At 53.9% G+C, this 17689-nt stretch overlaps 5 protein-coding genes across 5 annotated transcripts; 2 read left to right on the top strand and 3 right to left on the bottom strand.

Moving 5' to 3' along the window:
• Positions 1-589: 589 nt before the first annotated feature.
• Positions 590-6107, top strand: MgAGN1 (putative alpha-1,3-glucanase; the record flags this gene model as incomplete). Its single annotated transcript, XM_003847935.1, has 6 exons — positions 590-817; positions 963-1154; positions 1211-1386; positions 1437-2355; positions 4911-4914; positions 6052-6107. 5 exons carry the CDS (start codon positions 996-998, stop codon positions 6105-6107), a joined length of 1314 nt encoding a protein of 437 aa, XP_003847983.1.
• Positions 6108-7922: 1815 nt separating this feature from the next.
• On the bottom strand, positions 7923-8483 carry MYCGRDRAFT_50913 (uncharacterized protein; the record flags this gene model as incomplete). The annotated part of the gene is made up of 1 exon (XM_003848059.1): positions 7923-8483. A coding segment is annotated over one exon (561 nt), but the record flags the coding sequence as incomplete, so codon positions are not given.
• A 1681-nt stretch (positions 8484-10164) lies between these two features.
• MYCGRDRAFT_50627 (uncharacterized protein) lies at positions 10165-11857 on the bottom strand (the record flags this gene model as incomplete). Its single annotated transcript, XM_003848058.1, has 2 exons — positions 10165-11062; positions 11121-11857. The coding sequence occupies 2 exons, from the start codon at positions 11855-11857 to the stop codon at positions 10165-10167; spliced, it is 1635 nt and encodes a 544-aa protein (XP_003848106.1).
• Positions 11858-12327: 470 nt separating this feature from the next.
• Positions 12328-14117, top strand: MYCGRDRAFT_50857 (uncharacterized protein; the record flags this gene model as incomplete). The annotated part of the gene is made up of 2 exons (XM_003847936.1): positions 12328-12385; positions 12448-14117. 2 exons carry the CDS (start codon positions 12328-12330, stop codon positions 14115-14117), a joined length of 1728 nt encoding a protein of 575 aa, XP_003847984.1.
• Positions 14118-16035: 1918 nt separating this feature from the next.
• MYCGRDRAFT_77528 (uncharacterized protein) lies at positions 16036-17376 on the bottom strand (the record flags this gene model as incomplete). The annotated part of the gene is made up of 2 exons (XM_003848057.1): positions 16036-17210; positions 17262-17376. 2 exons carry the CDS (start codon positions 17329-17331, stop codon positions 16036-16038), a joined length of 1245 nt encoding a protein of 414 aa, XP_003848105.1.
• Positions 17377-17689: the final 313 nt, after the last annotated feature.

The following is a 17689-nucleotide window of genomic DNA, read 5'->3' on the forward strand; positions in this document are numbered from 1 at the left end:
TCTCTTATAATTAGCATCTCCTCGAAGCCTAGAATCGGTATGCTATTAGAGTAGTACTTCTTATATTACTCGTATATAGCCTAAATATGTTAGCTAACATATTTGTTTTCTTATTTAAAATGTCCCTTCTCTTATATAATTCTCTAGCTACTTTCTAGACATATTAGCGATCGTGTTAGGTATCGTGTTAGGTATCGTGTTCGGTATCGTGTTCGGTTGTGTTCGTATACGGTTTAGGATAGGGGGGGGGGCTACAGGCTCTAATCTTAACGTGTTAGTAAACATGTTCCTAAACATGTCTAGCCTTACTTTACTTTTAGTATGTGCGTATATGCAAATATTGCTTTTGTAGTATACATACGATAAAAGGGAAGTAATAATAGTACTAGAATAGTGTAGAATAGTAGTAGATAGTCGTTACTTATATGTTAGTGTAGGGTGTTAAAGAGAGAAAGAATTCAAGTAGTGTGCCGAACTTTTGAGTAGTAGGCTTGGCACTTAACTAGTCGGCTTGGCGATAACTAATAGTCGGCCGAACTGAATCCTCTTTCTTTCCCACGTCCCACGTTGTTGGGACGGGAAGACAAAAAACATCATTCCACCTTTTGCTCGCATGAATCTCTTCGAAAGACTATTGCATGCAGGTTCGGCGACGCCGATCAGGCCTGGAAGCTGAAAGCCGGTCAGGCCACCACGTGGAGTATCTCCTTCCGGCATGGCGCTGGCGTTCCACGAGTGATCACTGGTCGGAAGTGTGACCTCGTAGACGCCTCGCACGCCAACGACGCCTCGACCGCGTCGACTTCCACCGTTTCAGGTAGGTGTGTGTGATTTTCCTTAAGCGCGGACGCAGTGAAGGGAGAAATGCAGACCTCCCTATAAGTACGTGGCGACCTCCCCTCGGCCTTGTGAGGATGATGTGGAAATCATCATCAATTGTTGACTGACGACCGATCATGCAGTGGCTCACCCTTCTGGCATCTGCCCTTGCGGGTATGGCGACCGTCGATGCAAAGGCTGTTGTCGCCCATTTCATGATGGTGAATGCCGATTATTACGCTGTTTCGGACTGGCAGACGGATATTGCAGATGCACAGGCGGCGAAGATTGATGGGTTTGCTCTCAATTTTGCGGCGGATCAGGCAGATCGACTGGTGAGTATCAATTCGTGTCTTTGTGTCGACTATCCTTACTGATCCGTGCACCACAGGCAAATCAGGTTGCAAACGCATTCCAAGCCGCAAATGCTGCGGGCTTCAAGCTCATGTTCAGCTTCGACTATGCGGGAGCCGGAGCATGGGACTCTTCCAAGGTCATCAGCTACCTGAAGCAGTACGGCGGGAACTCGGCTCATCTGCAGTACAACGGAAAGCCGGTGGTCAATACGTAAGTGGACGAGTTGCTTCTATTCCATCAGAAGCTAACATTTCGTCCAGCTTCGAGGGACCACAAAGCTCGGGCGACTGGCCAAATATCAAGTCACAAACCGGCTGCTTCTTCATGCCAGAATGGGACTCTATCGGACCCTCACAAGCCGCCACAACTTCAAATAGTGTCGCCGATGGTCTATTCTCTTGGACAGCATGGCCCAACGGTGCCAACGACATGGGTACTGGGAACGATCAGGCCTACAAATCAGCACTAGGCGGCAAGCCCTACATGATGGCTGTCTCTCCCTGGTTCTACACCAACGTTCCTGGCTTCAACAAGAACTGGCTGTGGCGAGGTGACGATCTCTGGTTCGATCGTTGGTCGCAAGTCCAGGCCTTACAACCAGAGTTGGTACAGATTGTCACATGGAACGACTGGCCGGAGTCGAGCTACATCAGCCCACTCAGAGGCGACAAGTCCTACAGCGCTTTCTCTGCTGGAAACGCAAACTACAACTACGCACTGGACATGCCGCACGACGGCTGGAGAACGCTGTTGCCTTACCGAATCGACATGTACAAGAACAACGCCGCGACCATCACCTCCGAGGCAGCCTCATTCTGGTACCGAACCAACCCCAAGGACTCTTGCAACACCGGCGGCACCCTCGCCAACGCTCCCTGGCAGTCACAGCTACAGCCCAGCCAAGTCGTCCAAGACAAGGTCTTCTTCACCGCTCTCCTCTCCTCTGCCGCAGACGTCAGCGTCACCGTAGGCGGCCAAACCCAGAACGGCACATGGACGAAGACGCCCGCGAACGGCGGCGCAGGTCTCTATCACGGCAGCGCCAACTTCAACGGCCGAACCGGCGCGGTGTCCATCATCATCTCTAGGAAAGGCACCACCGTCCTCCAACAAACCGGCAAAACCATCTCCACGAGCTGCACAAACGGCAACTCGAACTGGAACGCATGGGTCGGAAGTGTAACTGGTCGAACATTGCCCAACGCCGTCAGAGTGGACGCCTCGGGCGCAAGCACTACGATCGGTGCTGTAGCATCTACAACCGCGCCGGTCACGTCTTCGACCACCGCGCCGGCGACTTCTACCTCCGCTTCAAGGTCAGCCAGCTCCACTCCTGCCAAATCTTCCTCCACGACCTCGAGTCGAACCACAGCTACGAGTCGAGCTAACACGACCACTACGAGGAATAGCTCTCTTACCAGCTCCGCTACCAGCTCCCCAACCACCCCCGCATCGACGACTCGTGTCTCCACCACAGCCAACACAGCCACAACAGTCACAGCGACTGTAACCGTCACGGCGAGTGCGACGGCGACAAGTACCGTCACGACGACTGTTGCGCCGACGAGTAATGCTTCCACGTCGGCGAAGTCGACGGCGACATATACGATGCAGGGAACGTGTACTTGTAAATGCGAGTTGTAGATTTGGTCTTTCTCTCGATGAGACGGCACGCGGCATGAGAGCAGATGAAATGAGCGTAATGCATGCAACGCCATGACAGATAGACTATTAGATGATTGCGAGGACGACAGCACTTAGATACCCAATATCGACAGAAAAGTTTCCCAAGAAAATCTTGATCCCTGCTTACTGCTTCATTAATCCCATCAGTGAGTCCTCACCGCGACCCTACTCTCCACCTCAGCCTCCTCCCACTGACCTCGCAACTCTACAACCGCGAAGACCCATCAACCCGTCTCCTCACCTCCACCGACTTCTTAACCACATGTCTAAAAGCCCTACTCACCCCACCAATCCTCCTCACTACCTCTCCTCCTCGTTCTCCCTCCAACAGAATCCTCTCAATCAACGCATATGTCCCAAACACCCTCTCACTCGCCGTCATCCTCCCCCTCTCATGTCCACCCCTACCAACCCGTCCAGCCGTAGCATCTCCTCCCTCAGTCTCACACCCTTGTCGAACTCCGTGTCGACTGGCTCCGGTGGAAGAGTACCCGTTATCAAGCCTCCACCCCGACTCCTCGTCCGCGAAAGAAGCATCATATACAATCTCGCTGATCCCTCCTCGGCATTTTTTCGCGGCGAGGAGGGCAGAGGTGGTGTATGAACGAGGTAAAGGGGTGGGTTGGCCGGAGGGGAGGATGTAAGTGGCTATGCCTTGCGCTCCCTCTTCAAGTCCTTGTGTTTTGGGCAGTGGGGAGTTGTCGCGATGGGGTTGAGTGGAATCGAGAGTTGGGAGGAGAAGAGAGGTAGGAGAAGGCTTGAAGATGGGTGCGTACCAAGATCGTTGGCGGAGTGAGAGGGATTGGATTCGGGGTTGGGAGATTTTGTTGGCTGCTGTCCAGAGGGGAGTGGAGGGTTCTGTGGGCGAGTTGAGGTTCGGGGAGGTGGAGGAGGAGATGTAGGGTGAGCTGCTGTTGTTGAAGAGGTAGTCGATTGCTAGGGTGCGGCGTGGGCGTTTGTTGGGTCGGTCTGTTAGGGTTGTTGAAGTGGATGCGATGGAGGTGACAGAGGCGGATGTGTCGTCTGGCGAGTCTTCTGCTTGTCTTTTGCGCGCCATGGTTCGGGTTGTTGCTGGCGAACTAGATAATGTTGGTTTCGATTGAAGGCGGAGAGGGTGTGACGGTAGTGCACGAGGTGAGTGTGATGGTTGATGAGTCCTTTCATGTGACAATTCGTTTTGAAGTCTGTCGAGGCCAGGCGTCTTTCTTTGGCTGAGGTGCTGCTGTAGACGCCGTTGGCTCGACTCTATCGGGAATCTCGCAATTCAGGTTGCATGAGCCGTGTTCAGTAATATTGGAATGGCCTAAAGACGAAGCGATCAGTGTATTCGAGAGCAGAGCAGAAGTCTTGCGCAGCATAAGCGAGAGGTGAGCGTTTTCGTGAGACATCTGCGCTGAAATCCTTCTGCTCGTGCCAGTCTCTGTCTCTCATGTGCTGAATACGCATGTGATTGAGACAGGTGAATCGAGAGAGTGAACGAAGTGTGGTCGCTTCGAAGCGGGTTCCTGTCTATCCAGTAAGCTCCAGAAATGTTCCAAAGCAAAGTATACAAGTTGTGCGCCAAACTCGCCGCCGGATATCGTATCGTCAAGGTCCATCAGAGACGCAATCATTCATTGTCCTTCCCTCCTCATCCTCATCGATTAGTTCAACACCACCGCCAAGATTACCACAGCCAGCACAATCGCCAGAACCATTAGCAGACAGCACGCCTTTCCTCTCGCACTCTTCTGATGTCTGCTGGCGGTCCTCAGTTGCTGATCCGCATTTCTCGTATCGTCTCTTGTAGATGTCACGTTCTCCGAGATGATATCCAAGCTCTGTCCTTGATCATGCACCATCGTTGCAACATCCCGGAACAGCTCATTCAGCTCGCTGACTGAGCTCTCAATGTTGCGAATTTCGGATTCCCGCTCGATGATCAGAGTTTCCTGGAAGTCGACTTCGCTTTGATCTGCCAGTCGCAGATCTTGCTGCTGAAGCTGCTGCTGTTGTTGCTGCTGTCCACCGCTAGACGACGTCGCACCTCCACCCTCATTCTCATCCAGGGCCGTCCGTGCCGCAGATGCGCTGGCTCGCTGTTTCTCCAGCGCCGACCTCTGAAGTGTCTGAAATTCCGTCAAGCTCGCTTTGAACTCCGTGCTCAGCTTCTTCGAGGTGTACTTCTGGCTCGGTCCCAGATCGTGCCATGCTTGGACCTTCTTCAAACCCTCGCCGATCTCCTTGAAGCCATCTCCTGTCTCTGAGAGCAGGTCCTGCACCCGCTCGCGGACGCGATCTGTTTCGCGGCGAGTTCCGAGTAGTGCGACTTGATTGCTGAGCCGGGAGATGTTGCTTGTCAGGGAGAAGAGCTTATCGGAGAGCTGGGTTGTGTAGCGGTTGAACTCGGGGTCGTCGGCGTAGGAGGGATCGTCACTTCGTCGCCATGTTGTGGGTTGGCTTTCGAGGTTTGGGTTATCTTGGAAGGACATTTCAGAGGTGTTGTGGTGTCAGATTGAGAGGGAAGAGGTCGTTGTTCAAGGTGAAGTCGTCTGAACTGGCGCCTGACGAGACCCGGATGACGATCATCTGGTCGCGACTACTAGAATCCCCCGAACCCGAAAGCGGAAGCGGTTACCATCAAACAATAATCACATGCATCGCTGCTTCTACTTTTTGAGATTCATCTTCAACATTTCCATTGCTCGACGTTTTCGCGTTTCCTTACACTCGTTCGACCATTTCTCAACATCCTCGCATAGCGTTTCCTTTCCCATTATTCACGACGACACGTCGCGCGCCCACAATGTCGACAAGCACGATGATCACGCAGAACCCGCCCATCAACTCCCTCTTCGCGCCGAGAACAACAAATACCAGTACTCCTTCCGCGACACCGATCCCACGCATACGACCATATAAAGACTTCCTCACCGCAGCTCTACACCGTCGCTTCGTGCGTGCTGCTGGTGTCACATTCATCATCTGCTGGTTCTACAGCTTCATCTTCTCCACATCAGGCTCTCTAATATGGAGCTGGTTTCCTATAGGACCAGCAGGGATACGCGCACTCTTACTCTTCGCGCCATGTCTTGCCGTGTTCATCGTACGCGTGGCGAACATGCACGTTGCAACGACGAGCGGTGGCTTGACGCAGATTCTGAAGAAGCCGGGAACAACATTACACACTGTTGGATGGTACGTCTGGAGCGCGTGGTTCTATGGAGAGATCTTCATCTGGACAAGAGGGTCATCAGGAAGCATAGAGCTTGGTTGGGTGGATCCTGGCAGGTCGGGATATGAACGACCGAGAATGAATGAGAATCCGATCTTCTTGAGGTGTCTGTTCGTATTGATGGGCTTGGGGCAAGCAAGTCTGCATCTATCGAGGGACTACGATGCAATCGACCTGAGCGAAGGTAATGGACTTTCAAAGAGACGGAATGCTCTGTTGTCATACTTGGGAGTGCAGGACCAGACGCTCGACAAGCTACCAAGGAGCGCACGTGTACTTGTGGAGAACTCAGGGCTCATTGCCGATCGTGCGTTCAAGCTGGTATTCTGTGGGACCGTCATGGCGCACTCCCCGTTCTACTTCATCGTGGTCCGTCGGATGGCATGGAGATGGACCTACGCCATTGGTCGCACCGTATTTCGCGAGCTTCCGCCTACATCACCGCCTACAGGACTTGTCAACGTCGTCCGACTTGCGTGGCAGGCATTCTACTCGTCTCTGCTACTGGTCGCGCTTTGGGAGGCCTCGAACACCATCTTCGACATCACTGTCCCACAACCACCGACCAAGAAGGGAGAGCCTTTGACTAGTGAGATTAAAGACGCGCGTGGGGCTGTGGTCCATCGCAGCGCAGATCCCAACGGCAGCCTTCTCAATGGCCTGAAGGCCAAGAGAGAGATTCCCAAGGCCTTTGCATTCTGGGAGCTCAGCCTCATCTCAAAGGACTTTGAAGCACGGAGGAAAACCATTTACACCGAAGTCGATCGTCGAGATGGTAGCGCCTGGGAACAGATCTGCCAAGTCTGCCTTTCAGAAATTCGTGCCATCAAAGTGCGCATCACAGAAGCCAACCGTCCAGCCTTGTCGTCAGCACAGCAGAAAGAGCAAGAGCTACGTCGTCAACAGCACGAGCACCTCATCGGCCGAGAAGCAGAAGAGCAACAGATCGTCGGCCTACGCAAAATTGCGGATCGACCTGTCGTAAACGATGCTGCAGTCTTCGCAAGAGGCTCAAATGGATCGCCCTTCGCGGTCAGCAACCTCGCACGATCCATTGGACAAAGCCCGGGGAGTGATGCTGCTCTACCTGTCGCGCGCAAGGCTCTGCAATGGAGTGCAGACAGAGCACTGTCAAGAGCAGATCAGGAGCGACTTGCCAAGGTTGGGACCGGAGATGGTTTCATCGCTCAGAAAAGTCAAGGGTACATTCTCCAATTCCTGCGCTCTCCCGCTGGCGAGCCATTCCGAAAGACTTTCGATCGACAAGTCGCAGGTGTGATTCTTGGGAGCGGCCCGGCAACGAACAAGCGCAACATCATCTATGCCTCAGAAGCTCTCACGCAGTTGGTGATGTGCTCGCTCGCCGAGGATTCATACGGCAGTGTTTCGAAGGACGTGGCTGAGATCGTGCGGACTTTGACTGAAGTTGTCGATGCGGTTGAGAAGTTTGTGGGACACGAAGCGAAGGCGCACTGGACTGATGTTAGCTTTCGAGAAGAGACGAGGTGGCAGGTCGCAACGGAGGCGGCGGAGGTCTTGCAAGTGCTGAGGAGTGGACTGGAGAGGATCGTGCTGGCGTTCGGAGAATACGCAGGCTCGATCGGTCTCAGCAAGAAGGAAGTCAGAGAAGCGAGGGAGGCTGCTGTCGGCTCGAGAGGTGGTGCGGGTGCTCTGCCGGCGTCGAAGGAGAAAGCTGCTATTGGAGCTGGAGAGCGATCACGCGAAGTCGAGCGAAGACCTGAGATGCAAGAGGCGACGTCAAGAAGGAGAAGAAATTGAGCGTGTACACGACAAAAATGGATAAGCTGGTAATGACACAATGGACCGTCCCGCCCGCAAGTCGTCCTTACGCCCCAGACTTGCTTGATGTCAACCCCACGAAAACGAACAGAACAGCAGCATAGCCGGCGGTCGCGCTCAGGGTCTGATCGTTGGTCGTACGAAGTGTGATTGAGCACAAGATGGCGAATAGCACGACTGCTATCGTAGTCGTGACCAGGTTCACTGTCCGACTTGTATGCAGCGCCATGATGTACATCGGGATCAGGATGAACAGCGCTCCGACCGATGCGATGATGAAGCGAGCTATTTTCTCTCCAGCTTCGGACAAGGTCCTCGGAATCTCCCGTTTCTTGTATCTTTCATTGCGAGCCTTTTTCTCGTCGTTGCTGTAAGTCAACTGCACGAGAAGATACTTCCGGAGCAACTCGCGAACGCCGTCAACCAGTTTCGTCGGTTTGGCAGGGAGACGTCGATAACTCTCAGACCTGAAAGGGAGCACATCTCCAAATATGCTTTTGGCTGTGTAAGGAAAGAACCTATTGGAGTCGCCCTCTCGCTTCTTTTGCTCTGTGTGACTGAGCCAGTCAAGAGACCGGATGTATTCAAGGTCCCTGATGGCCTCCGCTGCGTGCAAATCTGGTCAGTTGTGGTTGTTCTGCGGCAGAGATGGCACTTTACCTTGCTCGTGAAAAAGCGTACCAACGGCCCTCATGTCCTCATCTCTGGCTCTCCTGGATTCGAGCAACTTCTTCCGCTGCAAGGCTAGCTGTTTGTTGAGAAACAAGAAGTACGTTCGCCGTAAACGGCCCATCTCCATGAACCACGGCTCGGCTGGTATGTGATCACCAGGTCTCGCATTGGCGGTACTGCCTTGCTCCGCAGTGTTGGAGTCGACCGGGGTCTTGGTCTGAAGCCGGACGTCATTTCTTAAGCTTTCAGCAAAATGGAACAAGCCCTGCTCCTCGTCTGCTGCTTCTTGTGCTTCTTGACTGAGGGCTTCAGAGCTGGAGCCGGAGTTGGCTGCGTACGGTACGGCGGTTTGTGTTCCTCTGTTGATCAAATTGGAAATGGCTGTGCACGATGCAGCTGCCATTCTGCCAGTTTATATCGTCACTCGGAGACTACCGCACAGATGGATAAAAGACGGGCGTTCGTTAGGCACATCACGACCGCTGTTCTCGCAGTCGCAGCTGCGAAGTACAGGGCGCAGTCAGCACGTGGCGTCAGCTACGAGTCATCAAAGTGTCAACATTATAAGCGAATCACATCCGGGAGCTTGCGGGGACATCTCTTGGGCACGGAAGATTCTAAGCGAGGTATACTTGTTACGAGCGAAACGAGCTACGAGCTTTCTGATGTGCGGAGGATCCGATGGTCGCCATGCAGTCAGCAAAGCTCGAAGACCTACAGTCTACGCCTTCGCTTCCAAGCGAGACCCACTCACCACACCGTAGTCAACTGCTGTACATTAAGAAGTGGAATCCCCAGCTAGCCAGATCTCGACATCGTCTGTCGGAGTCGCCGTGAGAATCCAAGGGCCATTGGACATGTCACCCAAATTCAATTTGAGCGACCTCGTGTCGCGTGCACGGAAACCACCTCCCGAGGACGAGCCAGATGTCATATCAGACATCATATCAGACGTCATATCATCATCGTCGTCTTATCCCGTCGCAGATAACAACGGCAAAGACGCTGCAATCGAAATGGTGCAGCAATACCACAAAGCGAGCAAGAGCTGGGCTTCGACGGCAAGAGTGGCGCGGCAACACCTAAGTTCTCACCGGACAAGTTTCCAGCACCTGGAAGCGCTCTCACAAATAGCCGTTCCTCTAGGAGGTATGCTGTTGCGGTCTACGCCGCTGATGAACGGTGTCTAACAAGTTCACAGTCACAGTCAATGGCGAGGCCTATGCGCGAGAAGCAGCTGAAATTATCAGGACCTTGAAGTCCTTGACAACCAAACCAGGAAAGCGAAAGGCAGTTGACACCGTTCGACTCGACGACATCGTTCGACTCGACGACATCGGTCAACTCGACGACATCGGTCAACTCGACGACATCGGGTCCAGAATCACTGCTATGCTCGATACCTACGCGAACGACTTTGACACGGCAATTCAGACGGCCAGGAAGACCCAGGCTGCGCGAGAACGATTAATCTTGGGCGACAAACTGCCCTCTACTCTGAGGCGGGACAAGCACAGGCAACGAGGAAGTCCAGCATTGGCTACGACCAGTTTGGACTCACACTAGGAACAGCTGTCTTTGACTTTCATTCATGATCATTATGTACACAACCATCATCATCGTCCGAAAAATTTATACTCCAACCACCTCGCCGGCACATAACTCACCAACGTCACAACAAAACACATCTGATTCGACACATCCCCTCCACTCGTCCCAATCGTCCTCGCAATGGGCCCAACAAACCACGTCTGCACCATCCCCAACACCCACACCACGACTCCCAACATAAACGCCATGAGTCCCGCCCACCCCACCGGCAATCTCGCCGGCGTATTCCACCCGTCCAGATCATAGTTCGCAAAGTCACCTTTCCTGAAGACGAAGTGTTCGCTGAACACGATAACGAAGTAGCTCGTACACCAGTACCCCAGTAGACTAAGGAAGTTCTGCAGGTATGCGAGCAAGGAGTTGCGGCCAGCCAGCGCGAGAGCAATGATGACTCCGAAACAGGCGAGAGTCCAGAGAAAGCGTGGAACCTTGGCGAACGGCCGTGCGAATTGTTGGCAGGATAAGCCAGCGGAGTAGAGTGCTAGCACATTTGTGCCGATCACGGAGAGGACGAGGAGGACGAGGATGAAACTTGCGAAGCCGGAGGGATGGAGGACGTCGGCGATGAGGTATCCGAGTCCTTGTTCTTCGTATGCAGTTTTCCATGATGGGTTGTTGTTCATGGCGGAGGAGACGACGCACCCGGCGACCATGCCGATGGATGTGGGCAGGGCGATTCCGAAGGTCGTCATGAGGAAGACTTTGGTGCGGGAGACGTCTACGGCATATTGGACGTAGTAGTCGGAGGCGATGGTGGCCCAGGCGGCGGAGGAGCCGTAGACTATGGCGAGCACGGAGAGGACTGCGCCGCTTAGGTCTGCGCCGGTCAGGGAGGAGGGAGTGCTGTTGTCGGCGTGGGGACCGACTTGGCCGAAGATGATGAGGAAGACTATGAGATATATGCTGTGATCGTGGAGTCAGCAAGTTGTCTGGCGACGAGTGTGGCGGACCCTCGACTTACAACCATGCGTACTTCTCATACACCAGAATCGCTCGCAGTCCGATGAAGCTAATCACCAGACTGCAAGTAGCGATGATGATGATCCCCACCACAACCGAGACCCTCCCGTTCGAGACTGCCGTCAACGCAAGTCCACCGGTGATACACCCCGCCGCACTCCAACCCAACTGCTGAATCGTATTCAACGCCGCGACGATCTTATTCGGGTACCACCCAAAGCTATACCGCGATATCGAAATCTGTCGCAAACCGGTCGGCGCACCCATCGTCGCACAGAAGCCAGACACGGCGCCACCGAGCAACGAGCCGAAGACGGTGATCAAGATCGACTGCCTGAGACTGAGACCGAATTGCCAGCCGATGAATCCCGTCGCGAAACAGCTGATGTTCATGGTTCCGGAGGTCCAGATCAAGGCCATGTTCAGTTGGGCGTGCCATGGTTGGGGTCTGCGGTCTTCGGGCAACTTGCGGTCGATGGCTTCGGATTCGACGCCTAATCTTCGATCGAGCGTTGCTTCGATGTTGCGTAGACGGGAGAGGATGCTGGTATGTGGTTGAATGTGAGACTCCAAGCCATTGTTGCTTGAAGACGCGTCTCGGGAGTGGATTGTCCTCGAGTCGAATCGGGTGGCTTCGAGTTTCTCTTGTGTTGTTAGAGGTCGTTGTGGCAATTGTGAAGGTGCCTCGGTAATGATCTCTTCAGCGAGGCCATGTTGTTTCTCCTCGTCCCAAGACATGGTCAAGTGTTGTTGTTCTTGTTGCTATCAACCCTCGTATCGGTTGAGAAGTTGTACGAGGGAGATGAGGTCGAGTCCGACATTCGGATCAAAACACGGCGGTGCGGTCGGCTTCACTCACTCGGGCCTAGATCCTGGTCTAGTGCGGGGACAAGGATGGAAGGAGCTGTGCCTGTTTCTGGTTAGATCCATCTGGTCTCGGCATGAACCTAATCTGTGTCACGTCGGCAATCGGACGCGATCCACGTCGTCATCAAAAATGCCCTGGTCATGATGATTTCTAACGATGGGCGTGTCTCGACGTGTGCATTCCATCCCTCTTATAGTCGTGTGAGTGCGTACGAGGGGCGTCTCATTCTCCCAGCGTCCAGTCTGAGCTTTCACCTCCGGACATGACCGACAACAGCAATCCCTTCCTCGACCAGCAGCAGCAGGAACCCGCTCAGACGAGCTTCGACATGAGCAACAAGATGGAGGGACAGGAGAAGAGGAAGAAGAGAGTTTTGATTGTGGGAGCTGGTGCTGCTGGTATGTTCAACAAAATGTACCAATCTCGATATACCCCTGCTGACGATCATGTCTTTCTCCAGGCATGTCCTGCGCCCACCATCTCGCCAATCATCCCGATCAATTCGACATCACCCTCGTCGACGCCGTCGACTACTGTGGTGGCCAGGCCTACGCCATTCCGATCGACAAGGAAAAGACAGGAGCATCATGGCTCAATCAGGGAGTCCAGGGAGGCTCGTACATCTTCCACCACACCATGACCATGTTCGCTCGCAATGGCTTTCGTGCGGATCCCGTCAAGTTGCAGGTCTCCTTCGGCAAGGGCGAGCAGTTTTGGAGCAATGTATACCCGACAAAGATGTTGAAGAAGCATGCCAAGGAGGTTCAGCGATTCTTCAAGATGTTGAAGATCGTTCGCATGTTTGAGATATTCTTCGCTTTGATGCCCATCAAGGTTTTGGTCAAATTGTTCCGGTTTTCGGAGGAGTTTGCCAACGTGGTGGCACTGCCCATGATCGCTCTCTTCCTCGGAACTGGAAACTATACACCAGAAGTGCCTACGATGGTGCTGGAGAGACTGTGCACAAGTCCTACTTACGGCATGTGGTACCCTCCAGACAAGAACAGCATTGCGTCGAATCTGCCTCCCATGATTGTGTTTCCCAACCTGTCCGAATTCTACCAAACCTGGAAGGACAACCTCATCAAGAAGGGCGTCAACATCCGTCTCTCCACCGAAGTCACCCAAGTCGTCAAGCGAGACTCCACCGGCGTCGTCGTCAAAGTCATCCCTCGCACGAAAGTCGAAGACGGCCACAACCCCAACTCCGCCTGGACCGGCGCGACACCCCACGCCGACGCCTCCGCCCAGGAAACCACCGAAGAATACGACGAAATCGTCCTCTGCGTCCTCACCGACACAGCCAAACGCCTCCTCAAACCCACCATCACCAGCCTCGAATCCCGCATCCTCGGCTCCGCCAAATTCGCCAACGACATTACCGTCACCCACCAAGACACCGCTTACATGAAAAAGTACTACGAAAACTTCTACGACCCTTCCCTCGCCGTCGACGAGATCAACTCCCAAGACATGTCCGACCGCACCTCTTGGGCCAAAGAAAACTTCAAAGCAATGTACCTCATCCGCATGTACCAGCAAGACCTCACCAAACTGGAAATGTGCTTCGACTGCACGAATTACCAGTCCCAATTTCCGCCTGAAGTCCCTTTTGAAAACCACGTGTTCCAGACTATCTTCCTCAACAACGACCGCGACTCCCACCTCTGGACGAGAGACGAAATCGACAAGTCGAAAATCATCCGCGAGGACTGGTGGCATCAACTCTGCCATTCCTGGACGCACTACCTCTTCGTCGTGCCCTGGATGTGGCTGCTGCAAGGAAAACGACACACCCGCTACGCGGCATCCTGGACGCTCGTCAATGCCCACGAGGTGGCGTGTATATCGGGTATTTCCGCGGCGGTGAGTCTGGGCGCGACGTATCCCGAGGACTTGGAGAGGGATAAGTTTGCGTTTTTGGCTTTCAGGTTGTATTATCTGCTTTGCCATGGGAAGTGGTATAGTCGACGGGCAACGAAGGGTGGCAAGGGGGAGGGTGAAGGGAAGGAGTGGGCGCAGGGGAATGAGTATGGGAGTACGTATGCGGGGCCGGGTGTGCAGACGAAGAGGGAGAGGGAGTTGTGGAGGGATGAGGTGAAGAAGGGGAGGAGTTTGGAGGGGTTTTAGATGGGGCAAGGAGGATGAGTTGAGCTGGATGGCATTTGGAAATTGCGATATAATTGATACCATGTTTGGAGTTGTGAGAGTATTTACATGGTCTAATTCTCTCAAAACCGTGCGTCTATGTCGATGTCCGAACTATCGTTTGCATCTTGTCTTTTCCGCTTGATTGTCCCAGTCAGTTGTTCTCGTCCGCCACAACGTCCGATCCTCTGCCCGTGAATACTACAATACACAGGAGACAACCCGCATTCCATGCACTGTCTGGTAAACTGACCATGACCTGGTATCATCCTCCTCTTCTCCAGACTCGCACTCCCCTCCCCGACTGCAGAATCTCAACCCCACCGACCACCGTGCGATCAAGCTCTACTCCAGCTTCCATGACCGAACCACGATGCGCCGCAAGGCGATCAGATCCGAGCTGATGAGGAGAAGATATGGTCGAGCCAGGGTGCTCGTTAGATTGTGTAGCGATGGCGTACGAGGATTCAGACGCCAGGTGAGTGTGGTATGACGGAGATGAAGACATTGCAGAGGGCGAAGACGGCGAAGTCGATGTGGAAGAGGGCGTGTTGGGTCGTTGTGGAGGTGGAATCACTTCTCGATGGCTGGAGTGGCGACGACGACCGTGAGCGTAGGCCTCGTAATGATCAAGCTGGCGAGCCTGCAAGGTGATGAGATGATCCCTATCGGCGACTGCAACGTACAGCTGGGTGATGAGATGATCCTGCGTGGCGATGATCTCGTTGTCTCGGTCTTGTTGAGATGGTTGTTGCGAGTCAGGCGAGGCGGCAGCACCACCGTGCGTGGAGGATTCCGAGGCAGCGGGAGAAGCGAGTTGCTGCTCCTCTCGCTCGCCATCGATTGCATGCTCGTGGGCAGCAGTGACCTCTTCTTGATTCTGGCTCTCGTATAGAGAGATGAAGGTTGCAGTGACCGATTCTTTGGCTTCATCGATGTTTGTTGGAGTCCCACAAGGTAGCTCAGCAATCTCACGCTCTCTCTCGCGCTCACGGGCGAGCTTGACGCACAGATCGCAATAGCATGGGCTCAATGGAGACGCCCAGCCAAGGGCTATCTGGTTGGGTGAGGCGCCGTGACTGTCACGAAGACAGGCTTGTGGATGATTGCGGGATCCTGAGCTGATGGGATCTCCACGTCCTGCTCCAGGCCAGGTGAGACCGGATCTCAGAGCTGCAAATCGAGCACCGACGGTCTGAACGAGGGCTGTTCCCCAGCTTGAAAGCGAGCTGGCTTCGGAGGGATTCGGTGAGTTGTGGGTCTGAGTTCCTGGGGTTGACGAGGACAGTACTGTAGAAGGGGCGCTTGAGGCTGACTGGAGCGAAGCAGTAGATCGGACGGCCGAAGCAGGGGATGAAGTCGACGCGTTCGAAGCGCTCGAGATGGGGGCTGGTAGAGAAGGAGAAGATGGAGCAGCAATGGGAGGAACCGCATGAGGACGATCAGAGGTGTGGCGAGAGGCAGGGAAGATCGTGATCTGGAGGAATGGTTCCGACATGTTGGTGATCAGCCCAATGGAAGGAATTATTGGTCTTGTCGATTCTGATCTTGGTAAAAATTGTTTGATGATGGTATGTTTGCTTCGATAGTCGTGCGGTGTGCTTGGAGGACGGATCGCTGGCAACGGGTGACAGTCTGGCGGTATAAGAACACTCGATCGTTCGTGCGAATCTGCATGTATGAGAAGTTTGTTTGCTGTGCATGCTCACGCAGGTCTCGCACAGCGGATTGAGACATGCAGAGGATCCGACTCTGTCGATGAGATTTCAATGCATGTTGCTGTTATGCATGCATGTCTCAGGTGTAATTATTCAAATCCCGTTCCCGTTGCAGTCCGCTCACAGAGCGGGATCTCTCCATTCCGTGAGTGCTGGTACCCGGTCGATCAGAGGCGAGTCTATCATGGGTGGGACTTTTCCTGTTCGTTCTCCTCGCTCAGATATCGTACCATGTACTCCGCAGCCAAGCCTGTGGAGATGGCTCCTCCAGTAAACCAGGCTCCCTTACGAAACCAAGCCCAGCAGTCCACCACGTCACTCAGATTGACCTTCCATATCATGTAGCCTAATGTTGAGGCAGCTCCTCCAACAGCACCCACAAAGTAAGCCGGTCCCGCTCCAACCGCGACTCCAGCTGCTGCCAACAATCCCACTTGCAATGTTCCGACAGCCGACAAGAACATTTTCGCATTGGCTTCCTGCGCCAACGCAATGCTTTTGATGCCTGCCTTCGCATCGTCCCGAATATCCTGATAGGCGTAGATCATGTCGTAGACGACAGTCCAAGCGACGCAGCTTGAGTATAGACACGCCGCAGAGATGAAAGCTGGATTATTTGAGAGTAGGTCTATGCCCAGAGCTGGGAAGCCGACCATTGCACCCCATGAGAACGTCAGACCTAGCACGAATTGCGGATAATTCGTGACCCGCTTAGCCAGAGGGTATGCTGCCACCAAGGGAAGTGATGGAACGGCATACCAAAAGCAAGCAGCTGGAAGTTGAAGGAGTAACGCCAAGCCGGAGAACATTTGAAGACCAAGATACGGCACGGCTTGCTTGGGCGTAAGAGCTCCGCGAGCGAGAGGTCTAAGTCGAGTTCGGGCCACGTTCTTGTCGAGATTGCGATCCCACAGGTCGTTGATGGTGCATCCTGCTCCTCGCATGATCAGAGCACCGAAGAAGAAGATCGCAGCTGTGGAAACGACTGTGACTGGTGGAGCGATAGGACTGGCCAGTGGAGCGGCGAGGAGAGTTGAGAACAGACATGGCAGGAAGAGATAGTAGGTTCCGACTGGCTTGTCAAGGCGGATGAGTTCGGCGTAGGGTACGACGGAACTTGGAAGGTAGGATAGCAGTCCTGTAGTTGGTGGGCTGTAAGGAGAGACTTTGTCGTTCTCAGATGCTTTCTTCGAGGACGGTGTGATCGTCGTTGAGACGAATCGAAGGCTTTCCCTGACATGTGATGGAAGTCTGCCCTTGAGAGCGAGCTCTTGCCGGTGGTTCGTTAGCAACGCCAATCGCGAAGCGGGCTTGAACAGTTGCAACACTCGTGGTTGTGATGATAATATCAGCGGGTCTGTCGATGTTAGCGTCGAAGTGAATGAAAGCCATTGGAAGTGAGGTTTACCAGCGCGTCTCATTCCACGACAGGGCAACGAAGCCGGTGAGCGCGACATCGGCGCAACACGAGCAAGCATCGTGATGTTGTCTCCTCCGCCTCTCCTTCATCGCATTGATGCGAACATGTAAGTCAGATGCGAACGAAAGAACATGCAGATCGCGCTTGCTGGTAAAAGATGCCGATCTCTAGTGTGGTTCTTGCCTGAGGCACACTTCGTGCCTGTCGAGGGTTCAACCTCTACCTCCTAGCTTCGCAAACCATCGAGCTTCCACTACCTCCACTTCACTCTTTGCGCCCACCTCCCGCGCATTGCGCTCCGACTTCACAGTTTTGCACCTGATAAATAAATCAGGCTGCTCTCACCGCCGTGCGCTCTCGCAGAAGTCGTGCGCCGTTACTGCAACGCTGTCAAGATCCGACCGCGTTGGCGACTG

The sequence above is a fragment of the Zymoseptoria tritici genome, chromosome 12 (assembly GCF_000219625.1).
Source record: "Zymoseptoria tritici IPO323 chromosome 12, whole genome shotgun sequence".
Classification (NCBI taxonomy): domain Eukaryota; kingdom Fungi; phylum Ascomycota; class Dothideomycetes; order Mycosphaerellales; family Mycosphaerellaceae; genus Zymoseptoria; species Zymoseptoria tritici.